Here is a 19,243-nt window from a genome sequence, read left to right on the forward strand (position 1 = left end):
GTGTCACAAACTGGGATGGTTGAGATGTTGTTACTCCACAAAGCGGTGCGGAGTCTAACATGCCCCAGGTCTTTGCCAGGGACCCCGGCAAGGGAGTATGGGCTTCGCGGCGGGAGGCCCACAGGTCATGGTCCTCAGAGAGAGTGATCAGTGAAGCGAGATGAAAGAGGAGTCTGTTAATCCGGATCAAAAGCACAGGCAGCAGCAGTACCGAAAGGAAAACCGAAAGCGAAGTCATCAAGCCGGGTCAAAACACAGGTATCAGGATAAGCCAAGGAAGTAAGCGTAGACAGGTCAGGGACAAGCCGAGTCAAACACTATAGCTGAAAGGTACAAGGAAGCGCAGGAGCAGGGGGACCCAATAGTCTGGCACAGTCTGGTGCCAGGGGCTAGGATATAAGGGACCCAGAGCCTAATTACCGACAGCGGTGATGACGTGAAACACCGCCGCCGGGACTCAGAGAAGCGTCCCATTGCTTAGCATATGTACGAACCCGGGTGCCCGGCCGGAGGAGGAAGTGCAACCAGACACGAGAGGCAGGGAGGAAGCAGGAGCACAGACACGGGGACGGCGCCTGACGCAAGGATTGTCTACTCAAGAACTAAATTAAAAGGTTCCCGGGCACATGACTGAATCAAGGACCTGCTGATAGCCTGGTTCCAGCGCTATAAGGAGGGGGCCTGAAGAGCCATCATTTTATTTGCCATTATAAGTCATTCTGTGATTGAGAAGCAGTTAAATTAATGGATTTACCAAACATCATATTATTGATGCAATCATACAAGATATATTTAGTTTAGTTATTTTGATACTGATGATTGAATAGAACTTCTTTTATCTTATATTGAAGTAACAGTCAATAGGAACTATTACAGCAATATAGAAATAACTATACCTTTAGATGAGGAAATTCTGACATCTGGTTTTCTAGGTGGGTCTGTAATGAAAAATACATTAGTGGGACTTACAAATTGGGGTTTCATTATTTTCAGTTATTAACATTTTTAGTTACTGGGAAGTAAATTACTGCTTCACAGATTGGACAAATTCCCTCCTACAACAAACCAAGATGACAACAAGCAGAGGGAAATGGTTAAAGTGTTACAGCATTACTGAAGATGATGAAGTTATTTTAGTTCTCTTTTATTGTGATCTAACAAAACCTACATTGTACAGTTATAGTGACACTTTTGTTCGTTCTCCCATATTCATTCCATGCTGAGCAGTAATATGTATCAGCATCGCTTGTTGTTATATATGTCAGACTGAGCACCAGCCCTTGTCCAGTCACACTGCTGAGAACATCTTTTGCCTTCATCCAGGTCACTTGAGCTGCTGGGTTACTGTCTACTGAGCAGCCTAATGTCAGTAAATTTCCTTCCAACACTGTCACAGTCTCTTTAACCTGTATGATAATACCTAGAAAAACATAAAATTATGAATATGTAAATATATGGTCTGCAGAAAGATGACATACAGGGAAGGCACTTCCTAAGTTGTGTCAGATTTGCTCAAAAGTGATCCCATGCCCGAAAGAAACAATGTTCTATCCATGAAACGTTTAATAGTTTTCTATACAGTATATTATCTCCCGATCCCTAGTATATTATATATTAAGCATTAGGAATGTTCACACTGGTGTACGGCTATAATGACACGATCTACAACAGGCAGCGGTTATTCAGGGACAATAATGTATCAAATTGGTTTTCAAATTACAGTTACTGCTTTGTCCTTAGATATAAGAGTTAAAAGTTGTTGTTTTCTTATTTTCATTTCAACATTATTTTAATGACAAAGCTGTGTTTTTACAACATAACAGGATAAGGAGTAGCCTATGGTGTATATGTAGATCACAGAGAAGCCAATGTTAAGTTTTCTAATAAAATGTTAAAAATATTGTAATGTCACTATTACTAAGCAGTGTGGTGGTCATTTTCAATGATTCTATTGCAATAAAGGGGTAGATATGGAAAATAGGGGTTAGGCAGGGTTATAAATGTGCAACTGGGATTTCTAGATTAGTGAGAATTCCAAGGATATGTGAGAACATCTAACTTATATTGAAGAATACAGTGCATTGTAGCAATACAAAAAGTTTGTGTGTGCGTGTGTGTGTGTTTGTGTGTCTGTTCCAAGTAAGGGTGCAGCAAATTCCCCCAACAATACACTGTTGCTCTAGCAAGTTAGTCCCCCCTCCTCCTACACACACAGTAAGCCACATATTATTACATATAAACTAGTTTGAGGCCACATTTTGATAGAAATGTTTTGGGGTTTTAGGATCTTTGTAATAATGATTGTAATATACTTTGCTGACAGGGTTATTTTCATACTGTATCTCTCCAGTCAGTGACAGATATACAGAAACCTCAAGAACATACAAAGGGGAACAGAAATAATCTTTCGGGAAACAAGTAGACTGTAAACTTAAATTACAGTAATAGCTGTTAATAGTAATCATTCTTAGTAACAGAATAGCAGTGGTAATCTCACATTAACCAGTTAAAGAGACAAAATGTGAGATAACAGTGGCTCCATGTTTATGGTCAGCTGGGTGCATTAGCCGTCTTGGAAATGTTAGGGACATAGGGGTTTTTTTTTTTTTGTTTGTTAGTGCGCATGCGCCGACCGAAAACTTGGTGCATGCGCACTAACATCCTGGACGGCAAACAGTACGATAAGTGACAGGGAGGGATCACATGATCCCTCCACACATGTGCTGTCCAGCTCTTCTCTTCAGAGAAAAATTTCTCTATGAAGACTTTCATACATAGCGGTTCTGAGCACTCTCCATACACTGTTATGGGGAGTGTTCCGAAAAACGATAGGAAATGCAAAGCTGAGATATCTGCTGCGATGCTACAATAATACATAGTGATTTCACGGTAAACCCCCGAAAATAACAGTTTTCCGGGGTTTACCACAGGGGGAATGTTTGATAAATAGGCCCCATAATGAGGGCACAGTGCATACTGTGATGTTGTGTAGGAAGAATGCAGGGAAACCAATGTATATTTTTCTGATTCGGTTGCTACATAACATAGATATGTTTAATCATGAGTGTTCTGAAATATACAGGCACATTACAACAGGGGCGGATCTAGACTTTATGTTTAGGGGGGGCGATTTTGCATAATCACGCCCCTCCTTTGCGCTGATTGGCTGGCCTGCGTTAACCCCGCCTTCCGCCCGTGATTGGCACCGCCCCCTCCCGTTGTGGTCGCCGGCTGGGACCACTCTGATTGGCTGGCCCACATTTAGCCCCGCCCCCCACTGGCGCTTAGCCTCGCCCCTCCCGTTTTAATCGGCGGCTGGGACCTAGCTTTTTGCTGCTAGGGGGGGGCGAATGCCCCGATCGCCCCCCCCCCTGGATCCGCCACTGCATTACAAAGACATAATAGAGACCCAGTAGAATGGACAGGGACAAATAGAGAAAATAAATTAGATTGTAATAAAAGAACATAGCTAGTAATTATAATAATTCTGAAATCATAGATGTACTTCAGCCAATACAGAATATCTTCTTGTAACAATATGATTGTATCAGTGACATCACAATGTCATGCCATGTAATGCATGATATCACAGGGTCATAAATGTATCCATGGAGATAAAGATTGGTTAAGGTTACCATTATCCTTAACAGCCAATACTCCTGTGCTCTGTTGTTTCAACTTACCCTACACCTTTTGTATCTATTAAATAAATATAGTATTACCGTTATTCTTTCCTGTGATAGTGATGGATGGAGGATCTGTAACATAAGCAGAGAATAACGTATAAGAATAGAAGTATGTCTGTTTAATTATATACATGAGTACCTGACATGTTTTGTTTTATAAACTGAATAATTCTAATGTATATTTTGTTTTTCAATTAAATGTGTGGAAAATGTTTAGCTTGTTTGATATAATCTTTAACAAATAATTTCATAATATCTTACATAAATCATGATAACAAAGAGTGCAGTGTCAGTACAATCAATAAAAAGTGATGCGAAAACAGATGTAAAGACATAGCACAGACCCCTATATCATCAGCATCTATTTATATAGCGCCACTAATTCCGTAGCACTGTACAGAGAACTCATTCACATCAACCCTATATTTTCATACTTGTAAATGATTTTATATAAAGATGTTATTTAGTATATGAAGGTGCTGTTCATTGTGAAATGATGATATACTTCTTAAGGATGATAATAGGACATGGCTGATTGTAATTTGAGGTTTCCATATACACTGGAGGATATTCACAATAAAGTACTTTTTTACGAGCCTTTTACGAGTACTCACAGCCGCCGCGGCTCGCTTCTGGCTCTCCCTGGCGTCCCGGCCGTCACCTTGACGACCGGGACATCATTTCCTCTTCCTGCCCGGCCGTCACCAAGGCTACGGCCGGACGCCTCTACAATAGCGCTGCGTCCCGGCGGCAGGCGGGTGCATGCGCATGACAGGCAGCCTGTGGGCTGATTTAATTAGTGGGCTGATATTACAGGCATTAGCCTGCATCTGTGTATCTCAGGGACAAGCCCTGATTGGCCCTGTTCTGTATGAGTAATTAGCCTGCAGCAGTGTATCCAACTACTGATTGGTCTGTATTGGTATTTAAGGCAATGAGGTCTGCTGCCTCATTGCCGGTTATAGCTTCTGCTACCCAGTCTGCTGACCTGCTTGTTCCTGTTCCTGTCTATTGAACTTCTACTGATCTCCCGTGTATGACCCTTGGCTTGGATTTGGACTTCGCTTGTGTATCCCGTGACCCTGACCTCTGGCCTGTTTACCCTTTCTCCTGTTTTGCCTGTGACCCTTGACCCCGGCTTGTTTACTGGAACTGCAACCTGCTGCCGGCCCTTGACCTCTGCGTGGACCTCACTCCGCTGGCCTTGGTTCTCCCCAGCCGGTACACACTTCACGACCCTCTGTCAGTCTGCAGCCCAGTCTGTCCCCACCATCAGGGTCTCCAGTGAACACCTGATTGACAGAGTAGACTCCGGGTTGTGTTGTGCCGGCTGGAGGGGTTCCTAACAATATTACAGCACAAGTCATACATGTAATAAACATGTCAATATGGACAATGAGGTTGACCAAGGTCTACCTAAATATTACTGTCATGATATGCCTATGTGCGCCTGTCTAGAAGCAAAGTGTCCCTGAAGGAAAAAGGAAACATGACTTCAATAAAAATATTTTAAATCAGTTCAAAGTCAATCAATAAATGACAGCTCCACTCAATGATTTTAGCCAATTAAAATAATTACACTGGTCGCAACAGTTTAATAAAATAACTTCCAATATAACATGCTTAAACTGTCCTAGTGAACATTCTGAAAAACACACATTGGTTGACATGTTGTGAAGAACTGACCATCCATGTATATACCTACAGTGAACATCTAGGTTTATAGCTTTCTGTGTAGGCTTCCTCACACTCGGAATGGTCATCTTACAGGTTACAGACTTGTTGTGATCACTCTGAGATGGGGTAAAGGTCACAGTTGTTGAGTTTTCCCAAATTCTCTTCTGATCTTCCTTTCTCCATTGGAAAATTGGAGAAGCTCCAGAGCAGTTCACAGGAAGAGAACAGGTCAGTGTCACCTCCTGACCTGAAATTATATTCCCGGGAATGGAGATTTCTGGCTTTTGTGTAAGATCTGAATGATAGATTGAAAACAGACAGTAGATTTGATTTAATATTTCTGATGTAAGTCACAATAAAGTAATAAATAATTATCTTCTCCTGGAAAATATCAAATGGTTATAATCAAGATACCAGATGTCTCCCCTCTATGTTATCTATTTCTTATGATTTTCCACTTCTCTTTAACAACTCTGCATTGTTAACAATCACAATATAAAACACAGCAGAAAGCACCAGCCTATTTGCCTATTTTAGTTTTAATTGTTCTCATCCAGCACTGTTGTTACATGGGGCGATGAGTACAATGGGTTCTACCTTCAGATTACTATTATTGTTTAGGTTAACCGCAGTCTCCTACAACTAGATGCCCCCTCCCCCCCCGCACACACCTTTCTTCTATGGTTTATAGTTATATCTCTATGAAGATACTGGCTTTAATGTGACCCTCTGTGCCACACATTTGGCCTACCCAGTACCTATTCAAGGTTCAAAATCACCCAGGCAAATATCCAAAATAAAATAAATAAGTTTATTTAACAAAATGGTAGCACCACACAGCAATAAACATCTTTAAATAATAACTTGCAACAATTAACACCACAGTCTGGCACAGACAACATACAGGGTATAATGAAAACACCTCACAAGAATCCTAGTCACTCTCAGGGACTGTGTCTATCCATTCAAGCTTCTCCCCCTCTCTACTTTACGGCTACCAGTAAAGCAGTGAGTCACTGTCACTCTGATTTTGGTGGACACACAGCTCCCCAAGACCTGGAGAGGTTGATCAGGACAAAGGTAGTACTCCAGGGACAGATTGTCCCTTTCCTGTCCGGACAGAGATCTAGATCTCAACGCCAGCCTGAATGCCCATTTGCTGTCCTATGGAGCTCTCTTTTAAGCCCAAATATGACCTCCTCTGCAATTTCAGGACCTGTCTGATTGGTCCTTTTCTGTGTTTACCTTTTCACAGGTAAACATACAGACAAAGGGATAGGAGATGAGCCACTCTTGATATAATTAAGGATAGGTATTGTTCTGTGGCTATACAGCAGAGTTTGTTTAAACAGGAGAGATCACATTTCAGACACATTACATTTAAATACACAGTGCAGTCATCTGTAATTAAACATAGAGCTCTATCTGTGGACCTTTTTCCCATCTTAATACATGAGACCTCCTGGTGTGATACATTCATACAGGACTGGTGGACAATAATACTTTTGCCTAGGATGAAACAATGGACTAGTCTGCAGGATAAGAAAAACATGCTGGTAGACATTTTAACTACTTTCAAATAGAATATATACAAGTTTAAATATGACTGACAAATATGGGGAACCAGAGGGCTAGGCAAAGTATATGTGTTTATAGTCCACAGTTTGTGAGAAATGTGGTGCAGACTGGTTGAGGTGATATTAATACCTCGTTTCACCACAGTCTCTTAGACAGTCATTACATTATCTTCATGCATTTATATCCTATGCAGAGAATGCAGCGGAGCTTTGTAATACTCCGGGATAACACAAATTAACAATTTTTTAGATTGGGGTCAGATTAGTGTTTAGTAAGAGGGACATGTTGTGATTGACTGTGATATAGTGGTAGATAAATAGGGACCACACACACTAATTTTCTTGGCTAGTTGGAAAAAGCTCTACCTGGCCACCCTGTACTTTAGAGACTGGATACGTGCAGTAATGGCACCTGTACTGTGAGGTCCAGGAAAAATAGGGTCTATATGAAAAATCCTCCTGCTCTCAATTTAGGGGGTAACTTTCCAGTATGACATACTTTACAACACAAATATATTATAGGTTGTGTCACCATCATTACATTTGTTGTGGATATTTTAACCACCTTCAAACCTGAACTGATAAGTTCCACTACCAAGGTTTTGTGACTGGGACGGGATGAGAGAGATATTTTCCTGGGGTGGGGGTGTCTGACTCTGGTGTCTTAATGAGGTGAAACTCCCCAGAATGAACATTAGGCTTAAAGAGAAGAGCATTCATTCTATATTTATATTAATTTATAAAGTGTAAACTTACCTGTTACGGTCACAGTTAAAGGGGAATGCACATAATTATACCTAATATGACTGAGTTCACCATCTTCAATTCTGAAATAATACGTCCCACTATCTTCTCTCCTGGCATCAGTTATTGTCAGTGTACAGTCTCCATTATCTGTGTTTCCTGTCAGATGGAAGCTTTGTTTTTTGATAGTAGATGAGCCCTGTATCCTCCAGTATCCTCTGGAATTTTTTAATGTCATCCTATTGGCAGCGATAAAAGTACAAGGGACGGTAACACACAGACCCTCCTCTACATAGACTGTATCCTTCAGCTGGATGGAATAACCAGCTACTTCCTGACATATGATATCTGTGGAGAGATGCACTGAATGAGTCCTTACATACAGACATGATACATTACTGAACTAAAAACAAATATATAATGAAAGATATTTGTAAGAGAGTCGCATAGATACAATATTGTGCAATTTTCAGCATAAGATATGAATAATCTTTATGTAACTCACCTGCAGAAGGCTATATGTGTGTTTCTTACAGACATACCCTAATATTGGTTTATCACTTCTCTATGTGGCCCCTGCGTTTTGCGTAGTTCAGCAGAGATTCACTAATGAAAGATGTCAAACAATCTTTTAATGCCGGTGTTCTGCTGCCATTGTGTAGCCCATGCAGTATGATTTCTTCATGCGTATTGTTACTGTTAAACATCTAACCATTGCCTCTCCTCTCAGAGGCTTCCAGCCCTATGCTGAAAAGCTCTGGTGGCCATCCCGACGCCCCCAGGTGGTGAAGGCTGGCATACCAAAAGAGTAAAAATAAATAGCAAACACATAATTTCACAATAAACTTTTATTCAATATACCCTCATTCACTCATTTATTAAACGTAAAATCTTCTTTATACTTTTTTGATCTTATGTAGTCCTCACTAAGAGAAGAAAAAACTGGGTAAACTGGACTCCCATTCCATTAACTTTGGCAGCGCTAAAGTTAATAGTGTTTATAAAAGAGACTCCTACACATTTTATTTTACCTTTGGTAGTAACAGTTGTACCTTATCCTGGCGCCAGGTCCTTGTATTGCCCCCTTAAGAGCAGCAAACTGACTGTCGGAAAGTTAAGGGAGGAGAATCAGACTGCCGGCATTCACTCCTGTTGCCATCTGTAGCACGTTTCCTGTCACTTTTTCTATAAGTGTACATTTACTACTTGCCATAATACCCATCTGCATTTTCCTGTATACATCCCTGTTGTTGGAATTGTTGTCATTGCTAATTCAAACCCCACCCAATTAAAGAATGGGCAGCATAACTTCTCCTTGTATATGTTATAACCTATTTTAATCTGTATTTATACAGTGACCACTTGATTCCGGTGAGCGACCAGAGGTTATCCAGCTGTTGTGAAACTACAAACCTCAACATTCCATACGTGTTTGGACAATTTTGATGTATTAAGTACTGCTTAATTGTCGCTATGGAACCTGCCGACTCCCAACAACAGAGCTAATGTTCAATTTGGACATCCACTTAGAAGTCACATTGGGTGAGTTCCAGCATGACAGGGGTCTATTAGTGGTGTAGTAAGCTTTGGTCTGCAGTCCTCTCCCAACCAATAATGATATATTTAATTACAATTGGATTATTATTGACCATTGCTATCAGTTGGCATTTTAACTTGTAATCTTCAATTTTTTAATATATATTTTTCATGTTAAAACTTTCATATTCCAGTGATTTGTATTCGCACTACACTTTGTTATATTTAGTGGTTATTTACAAAATGTAAAGACTTATATTTGTTTTTATCCCACTAAAAATTTTTGTTTTGTGGAAGGATGCTCATGCATTTCTTCTCCACAATAACACACAGACACAGAGCTGCTGGAGATCGGGTCTTCTATATTATTAACAGGGAGCATTTTGCTCCTCACGGCTGCATTTCAGGAGAAGATTGTACTTTTCCCGATGTACAAGTCTCTAGATACAATGGAGCCATGCACCATAAATCAATTTGGTTTTGCACTGGTGGATCCACACAAAGCACCTCAAGGAGCTCTCAGGAGAAATCTCTGCAAATGAAAAGTGCACTAGGTAGGTTTCAATATATCACACTTACCTTTCCAGAGCAGGGACAGGATGATGATCACATGATACACCCACATGACGCAGCCTTTTCTCAGCCTCTTTCTGATACTTAGCTGAACATAGGGATTATCTTGTATAAGATTTGTGTACTCCTGAAACATAGATGTTAAGAACTGAGAACACTCCCACATCTATATCATATACTTGTTCATGCTACACATGTTTTATGTTAACAGCATGCTAAGCTAAATTATGAAGCTTTTCCATAATTTATTGAATGGAGTTATAAAATATATGAACTATGAAATTCTTACATTATTCTCCTGCAGCCACACACAACCAGCACTGTCGGTAAGGAGGCTTGAGAGCACTGGCAAAATCAGTATTAGAGTCAAACTTCCATTCAATTAATTAGATACATGCTAGTAATTAAACCTCAGCAATGAATTTCATTGTAAATACAGTACAAAGGGTCATGTAAGGATGAATATGCAGGAATATTTGCATAAAATAATTAGTGTATGACTAGGGATGTTCGAAATGAAGGTTAAGCACAATAAGGATGTGTTCATGTACAAGCAGCTCATGCAGAGCTCTCAAATTAACATAATGTTGTCTATTCTGTTAATGCTCCACAATGCTAGCAACACTATAAATTTACAAATGATGGTGTAAGTCATGTCCCCATGGTTGTACCAAAAGTCTGGAGATAATAGGTATCATCAAAAGAAAGTAATTGCATGTAAACACAAATGTGGTAGAATAATCTTTGTTTGATGGTCTTGGGATTGTACCATTGGCAAGTTGTTGACCAGCATTGGGGAGCTTTCACAGTAGCTAAATGAGGAGTAGCACAGCAGGGGACCATACACTTATAATATTCAAGCATCAATCACACATAGAAGTTTTATTATTTTTTTATTTAAATAGCAAGTTAAGTACATTTTAAATATGCATATCATAGTCATTTCTCTTATCTATCCTCCTACAAATCATCATCTCCTTTTCAAAAGCTCTCTTGTTGGCAAAGTGAAAATGGCTGCTAGACAAAGACACAGTCGGCCTGACACACACACACACACACACACACACACACACACACACACACACTGGCTCACAGTTCTCAGCATGTCCTGTGATAGCAGAGGGGGGGAGAATGAGTATACAACAGTGCAGAGACAGTGCAGAGAGTTGTTCCAAAGCCACTCTCCTCACTACATCATGGGACTGTGTTCACTATGGTAGTCCAGAATCATGAATCATTATATAGCAGCTGGAAGAAAATAAAGAAGGGAAAATGGGCAAGGAAGAATGGTCAACATTCTTCTTGTAGCCCACCACAGTGATAAATGTTAAAAACACATATTTTTTTAATGAGATTGCTGCTTTAATCTACATTCTGTCCTGGACTGGAGATTCTATATTACTCTATTTGTATTTAATCTCTGGTCTCTTGTCCCATACTTTCTCCTATAGCTTGTTCTGCTTCATGTTGCTCCTCAAGCCCTCAGCTTTTACTGTGCTTCCAGTAACTTCTCTTCCCATTGTCAAGTTCAATTATTACATAGAGATCTCAGTGCCGGTCAACACTTGCAAAATTACAGTGGGCACTGGTCCTGGGGTCTTTGCTGCTTTCAGATTCATGTAATTACATGAATATGCTTAAAAGTGATTCAGTCTAGAGCTCTGCTCAATCTGCACTTCATTAGCTCCAACAAAATTTGGAATTTCCTTCCTTAAACACATTATATGCTTAAATGATTTTGCATATAAACGTTATAAATCTCAATCATGTTATAAATCATATTTTAAATCTCAAGTGTGTATAAATCTTGTACATATATAACAGAAAATAACTGACTCCATATTTTATAGCTAATTTGCTGGGACATGTAGTCCAATTAAAAATAAATAAATACAGAAATAGGGTCTCATTTAGAATTTGTGCTCTGAACATACACGTAAATCTGTCTCAAATAAGTGTACTTACAGGAGTCTATTGAGTTGCATGTATCTCATGCTATGTCCAACTTGAAAACAGCAGCATTTATGCATCAAGCGTTTATCAGGCGTACAAGTGTGTATACATTTGTCTAATCAGGGCCTGATCAGCCAATAGGCTGACCAGGCTGCAGCCTGGGGCGCTGGAGCCAGGGGGGCGCAGCATCGCCAAGATGTTTTTTGTTTTTTTTTCTAAATGTGGCAGTCGGAGTCATCGGGACCGCCCCTGGTCTAAAGGAGCGGTCCCGACTGTCACTATTACATAGTGAGGTGCTTCTTACTCTGGTAACGTGAGATCAGGACTTCCACATCTCACGTGACCAGAGAAAGAAGCGCCCACTGCCACACTGACAGGCAGCTAGCAGCGATCGCTGCCAGACTGCCTGTCATACATAGCGCTGAAGAGAGGACTCCACAGCAGGTAAGTCCGTTCTAATGTCTTGGGGGGAGGGGCGGCAGGTGGGCAGGTGAGGTGGCTAAAGGGGGCAGGTGAGCAGGCCGAAGGGGGCAGGTGAGGTGGCTGGAGCAGGGGTGCGCTACTGCTGAAATAGCCTATATTGGGGGTACGGTTTGGGGGAGCAATACGGCTGATATAGCCTAGGGCGGCCGTTACCCTTAATTGGGCCCTGTGTCTAATGATAGCATAGAGAGGCGACTTGACAGTGTTACTAGCCGTGACACCAAGGAATTAAGCATTATCAGCTGGAAGGGTCAATAAACAAGCATCCAATCAGAAATGGCTAGATAGTGCTGCTGGTGTCAATATCATCATTGCATAGTTTTATACCAGGCATCCAACAACTAGGCCTCTGCTCCGTCTATGGCCCTATACTGGACTCCCGCACAATCCAGGCCTCTCCAACAAGACCTTGCTCTATCTAGGCCTCTTATCCCTTTATTACATGATCTTCCTGTGTGAATTCTTAAAAAGTGATAGATACAGATAAATTTAGATTTAAAAACCTTGATAAAAGAAACACAATTGCATGAAATATATAAATAAAGTGTTAATTAGTGGTGTGCAGTAAACCTGGTCTGATGGTATATACAGAAATAAAACAGTCTCTGTTTAGTTTCACCTCAGTTTGCTAAAAAGGGCACCGTCCAATTAATATAAATCAAGGAGCCAGATAGTATCAATTTAAATGATGTTTCTGCACAGCGTGGTTAAATTACCGTATAAACGGCTACTCACATCATACCCCACGCTAAGTTGATGCATCACCTTGCGCTCGATTCCACTAGGTGAAGTATGGAAACTTCAGTGTTACCCTGAGAGTTAGCAGTTTACAGTCCCCGTCCTAATAACATTTCATGCTGCGCCTAGTGCCGGTGATTTAACCCCTCCGGGTATTAACCCTCCCAATGCCAGAGTCCATTTCAAGATGGACGCCGCACTCATGCGGCGTTCGGTACTCGGGGGGGGGGGGGGTCCCGGCCACAAACTGCATTAATCTGATGACATCTAAGCACAATCCCCCCTGAGATCAGTAATTTACTAAATATTTTGATTGTGTTCATGAATGACAGGATAAAACTGCATGTGAAGCAATAACACAGGAGACATCTGAATTAATAAGGAAAAATCTTTTCACTTATAAAAATCCTTGTGCATTGTGAATGTATGCATCTATAAATATACCTGATAACACTGTATTATTAAAATATAATCCTGTTGGATTATAACCTCTATTGCAATAAACCCTGCTCTAATGATACCTGGATACTTGGGACGTTGACAATTCTGAATCCACATAAGTCTCTTTACTCCTCTGACAATGTCCCTCAACTTGACCCCTCTTCCTTACATATATATTCCCCTCATTCATACTCATTATTTGTTCCCAATCTCAAAACAGGGCATTATTAAGCCTGCACCCACCCAGTGGCATTCTCTCCCTCTTACACGATTCTCCCCTAGCCTCCAAACCTTTAAGTGACCCCATAAGAAAACACATCTTGTAGGCAAGATTGCCTTGTATTAAAATTCTCAAACACTCTCTTGATCTTCTTAGGCTATTATACCCGATTATCAACCATATTTACAATTCAAACATATTTATTCTCCTTCTATGCTAAGCCAATTGACCCTCAAACCAACATTGCTGTGTATCTGGATCAAATAAATATATATATATATATATATATATATATATATATATATATAAATATATATATATATATATATATATATATATATATATATTTATATATATAGCGGTCAAAGTGGCAGTATGGATAATGTAAGTTAATGGAATTTGATAGTTTTACAATGAAGGCAGTAGGAGAAGTGGCGGTATGGCGTACCACTGTATACTCCCCCCTTCATATTAATAATGGTAATAACATACCGGGGTTAAGACAAAGTAAAACCTAAACCGATAATTACAATTTATTCTGTGCTTACTGCAAGATGATTTCTTAGTCCCTGACTACCAGTGGGAAGACTTTGTGCTTAGCCCTCAAAAAACAACCAAGAAACGGAAACTATTTTGTGCCTACAGCTCAGAACTATATCTCAGTCTGACTCTCACAAGACCTCTGTCCTTACCCCAAGATGAACTAAGCCTGTCTGCAGGCAAACACTTTATTATCAAGTCTGCAAAGCTACAGATAGTTACTTATCCTGGCCCCACTCTTCTCACCAAATGCTGACTACAAGCCCCCCTATGTTGCTGTATGTTACTAAACTGGTTTCAGTGAAAGGACACTCTTTTCAAAACAGATTGACAGCTCACTTGTGTCTACATGACAAATGTTTTTATTTATCCTGTAAAATATTGTTAAAAGTAGTTTTCAAGTTACATTTCCAAAATAATATTTCATGAACAACGTTTTTGCGCTTTGGTTTGATTTGTTACAAAGTAGCTTATTCCCGTTCACTAATGTCTATCAGTCCATAAAAATATGTACAGCAATAATAATTCATTGGGCCATATAATTTGTGTACACTATTGGGGGCATTTCTGAAAACTGGTGCAAAGGTGGTGTTACATCCAATCTTATTTTAACACATTTTCTTAGTGCCGTTTAGAAAATAAATGCATACTTCTTACATGTTATTGATTTCAAATTTTTTCCATTTTGTTCCGTATACGGCTGATCTACATGCTTCATTATCTGATTGTTATAACATAATTCTTGAAACAGGACAGTTCGTTCTCTTTTAGTTAACATATAAAAATCATATTTATGCTCACATTGGACAAGGACCAGATAATTTCAGCTAAAACTCTATTTAAATGTATAAACACATCACATTGATTTAATGATAAAATACCTGGTATTTGGAGACTTAAAACTGTAATCAGTCGTACTCACAGATCAGGCTGCTGCTGTCTCTCTGTCCGTTGTATCTTCTGACTGTCAGGAACCTCAGCGTCTCTTGTGTGGGTATCTTTATTTCCCCTTTCTATTTGCAGACAATCGCAAAACCACATCAATAATCTGCTGCATCTTTCCCCATCACCACAACTGGGCCTTCCTTGTGTCATTTGGGACACATTTAGAGTTAGACATAAGTCCATTTGTGCTACATAAAATATATATATTCACGGCTCATTAAATTGCTAACATCGCACCCCCCATGGAACTCTATAGGGACAGCGATGCTAGGACTTTACTGAGCAGTGAAAGCATAGCTTCTGACACCTCAAGTTGCCGTTAGCCTAACTTCTCCTTATGGGGTCCAGTGAAGCTGGAAAGGCTTAAACACTAAATTGCTACTTATGATTGTAGCATCGCAGCAGATATCATAGATATCTGCTGCTTTGCATCTCTTATCGTTTTACTGAGCACTTCCCATAACAGTGTATGGGAAGTGCTCATTAACGCTATTTAACAATAAATTAAATTAACTTTTCAATCATGTTAATGTGCGCCAGCTCAAGCTGGCGTACATTATCATAATTGAAAAGATTCAGTGCTGTCAGCTCTGCTCCAAAGAGCAGAGCTGGACAGCGCATGTGTGGAGGGATCACATGATCCCTCCCTGTCACTCACCGCTCTCTCTCTCTGCAGCTATAATTGCCGAGAGAGAGCAGAGACGCTTGTGCGCATGCCCGAGGTTTTCACTCGAGTGAGAAGAGGAGCCCCGTTGACCGCATACTGCTTCGGGAACGCAGAGGCAGTGGTAAGTATGTTTTCCACTTCACAGGACCAGCAGTTTTTGGGAACTGCTGTTCCTGTGTTGCTTTTTTTAATAAATATGAGAAATAGTTCAAACCTTATCAATGCGATAAGGATTGAAAACTATTTTTCATATTTTGCGAGTGTTGATAAATGTTCCCCTTAGAGTTAGATGTATCATGCAATTGCAGCTGCTTGTGCCTGGAGAGGTGGATTGTGGGTGTACAAGTAGAGGACAGTAAGAGCATGCATACGCATGTTAAGCATGTCCCATAGAGATGGGTCCTATGTAGAATTGCGTGTATCTATAGATGCACCTTTTAGGAGGTGTTGCACATGAATAAACATGATGCAGGTTTATGATAATGACTTTCATCTGTCACTGAATAATATTTTTCACCATATGTAAGAAGGGGCTAATCTTGAATTTATAGGGGTGATAGGGTCTATTTTTTGGATTTTCAGTTGGACAGTTTAACATCTTTGGGCCTTAACAAAAATGACATCTCCCCTGTCTACTATATACAGCAAGCCACAGAAACCTACAGAGCTCTGGAGAGATGCTATCACTATTCTGCTAAATACCACAGTGGGTCAGACTGTGACCTGAGTATTCTGAGACATAGTGCTGTCACAGGAATCAGTTGCAGTGGGGTGGCCACAGCTAAAATATCTTCTGTTTAAATGCATAGAGAGATATATAAAATAAATATTTTAGAGCATGTGTGTTTACCATAAACATTGTGGTTAGTAAAAAAAGTAAGTAACATCTTTAAAGTAATTAAATACTTTTTCACAAGACATTATAAATGTAGTCCTCTAACACTAGCAATTCAGTGCTGACAACATGCGAGGCTAGAACAGACATTCTCTATATGAGTGATATGTCCATAGCTATGGCAGAGACTTCCTGATGAAGCCTGAGAAGTGTATGAAATGGATGTCAAAGTGTTCCAGGGACTTTGCTGAATAATGGACTTTTGAGTAGATTGCAATGTAATTTACCCAGCAGGTTATGAAAGTGCAACTGGATTTGAATTCTATATTTTATACTGGATTTCACACTATTGTGAATGTTTTATGTTGTAAAAAGAAAATGTGGTTGTTGGGATTGAAGAAGTTGAAGAGGAGACTTTGCACTATTGTTTAATTCGGCTAATTGCAAAAGATATGGTGAAGGTGAGCACAACACCGATTCACATTTCTAATTGATTATTCTTATAACGGAGTCACACTAGGGGGGGGAATTCAATTCCCCCCGAAGTACCGCCGCGCTAAAACTATGACCGTTATTACGGAGCTGCGAGCAAAAAGCCGGAGTTAGAACTACCGTAATAACGATAATTACACGCACTATTACTGCAATAACCGTAATAATGCGCTGGTCGCTTTACTTTTAACAGAAACGCGCCCAATTGAATTCCCCCCTATGTATGTATATAGTTTTTCTTCCACATTTAATTGGAGGTAAACCACTAAGACTCCAGCGTCTGGAGCTACTTGTCACAGCCCAGTCTCATATAACACGCTAGCCGATTCACTAATACCATTAAGATGTCAATTTTGTTTTATGGTTTGCGCTATGTAAGATCTTAATGTTTTACTTCTTCAAATTTCTACACTGCTGACTTGCAGTGTGTCTGAGCTGTCCATGGTATTTTAAGATTAAATGATGTTAGTATCTTGGCATAGACTCTAGCCACAATTATATGCTATTCCTGTAGCAACTGTTCCCCTTCTTGGCATGATTCTGTGTTGCAATTGTATTATTGCATAAGTGTACGTGTTGCAAATAGAGGGACTTGGTTGTTGTTTTTCTGTCTATTATGAAGTGTTATACGTTGAACTTGGATTTTCACCATTCACTTAGACAACTACAGAAGTGTTTGGCATGAGCTAAGTGGATCTGAAGGATTAACAACAATGATTGGGAATACATTTGTAGCATCTGCATAATGAATTTTCATTGGACCATCAGACAAAGGGGTGGTGATAAATTATCTCTTCAATAACCGTTCAATTTTGAAGGTGTTTTCCTTGTTAAGGATCTAAGAAACAGGGGTAGCAGAGTTCTTGCCACTCTCCAGTCTCCGGCGACTTTGCTCAGTGCCATTGCTCCAACAGAAACAGGGGTAGCAGTGTTCTTGTCACTCTCCAGTCTCCAGTGACATTGCTCATACAGAAACAGGAGGGGTAGCAGTGTTCTTGCCACTCTCCATTCTCAAGTGACATTGCTCAGTGCCATTGCTCACACAGAAACAGGGGTAGCAGTATTCTTGTGACTCTCCAGTCTCCAGTGACATTGCTCAGTGCCATTGCTCATACAGAAACAGGAGGGGTAGCAGTGTTCTTGTCACTTGACAAAAATTGACTTTAACTGACTGGAAATTAATGTTATTGAGGTTAATAATAATGTAGGAACAAAAAAAGAGCCAAATTATGTGATTTTAGGGAAAATATAGGGATTTTAGAAAAAAATAGGAATTCAAAACCAAACCCAAAACACGCGAGGGGAGTTTTGCCAAGTTAATCCAGATCCAAAGCCAAAACCAAAACACGGTGTTCATATATTTAGATACGTCCAACTCAAAATACAGTGTAAATATGCAGCCTCATCAGTTGTTGTTCTGGGTTTCCGGAGTACAGATACAGTAAAAATATAGCATTCACTTGATGATGGTGACTGCAGTATATTTACTGTTTTTACTTAAATATATTAATAAAATGTATAAAAATTTCGCCCTCCCAAAAATAGAAGTAATCAGAACCAGTACGATAGCCTGGGCTGATCAATGTTAAAGCAATGAGCTTGGTCACTCCTGGTCACAATCTAACTCAGAGACTCGCAGCCGGGGGTCCATCTATCACAATGTATAAGCAGCCCCATAATTTGTAAGCAATCAGTATCAGGTACAATTCACAAGGGAATTTGGGCTTGCAAAAATGATGTGCAAGTATACCAGTCCCATGCTGAACAGCACTGGGATAATCCCAGGTGCCCTTTGTGTGGTAGTTGCCAGTGTAATAATTGTAAGTGAAAATAGATTACGTACTATTGTGGAACGATCAGCCATAACAGCCATCTGACCTTTCACTTCTACCCTGACCAGTCTCTGGACTGCCTGTACACTTATGTTTTGAGCAACTTGCACTTGAGATCCCATACAACTAGAGAAGGAGATTGGGGGGTGAGTAAGCACAAGTAGACTACAGAAGGGCATGTACACATAAGTGTAGTGGCCCCCTGGAGATGAAGACAAGCTAGGCATAGCCACATCACCAGATATGCCATAGAAGGCGTTTAATTTGTGTTTCTCAAAGACCTGGGGCCTGATTCAATAAGAAT

At 40.1% G+C, this 19,243-nt stretch overlaps 1 protein-coding gene across 1 annotated transcript in view; it reads right to left on the reverse strand.

Annotated features, from left to right (window-relative positions):
• LOC142106966 (sialic acid-binding Ig-like lectin 16) overlaps nucleotides 1–15,154 on the reverse strand; it is a 33,594-nt gene extending 18,440 nt beyond the window's left edge. Inside the window, exons 1-7 of the mRNA XM_075190045.1 lie at nucleotides 15,091–15,154; nucleotides 9,800–9,920; nucleotides 7,697–8,032; nucleotides 5,392–5,658; nucleotides 3,723–3,758; nucleotides 1,169–1,420; nucleotides 897–938 (exon numbers count right to left, since the gene is read on the reverse strand). Coding sequence (XP_075046146.1) covers nucleotides 897–938; nucleotides 1,169–1,420; nucleotides 3,723–3,758; nucleotides 5,392–5,658; nucleotides 7,697–8,032; nucleotides 9,800–9,845 — 979 coding nt within the window. The 5' untranslated portion in view covers nucleotides 9,846–9,920; nucleotides 15,091–15,154. The remainder of the gene's footprint in view (nucleotides 1–896; nucleotides 939–1,168; nucleotides 1,421–3,722; nucleotides 3,759–5,391; nucleotides 5,659–7,696; nucleotides 8,033–9,799; nucleotides 9,921–15,090) is intronic.
• Between the last annotated feature and the right edge of the window lie 4,089 nt (nucleotides 15,155–19,243).

Source organism: Mixophyes fleayi, chromosome 11, assembly GCF_038048845.1.
Source record: "Mixophyes fleayi isolate aMixFle1 chromosome 11, aMixFle1.hap1, whole genome shotgun sequence".
Lineage (NCBI taxonomy): Eukaryota > Metazoa > Chordata > Amphibia > Anura > Limnodynastidae > Mixophyes > Mixophyes fleayi.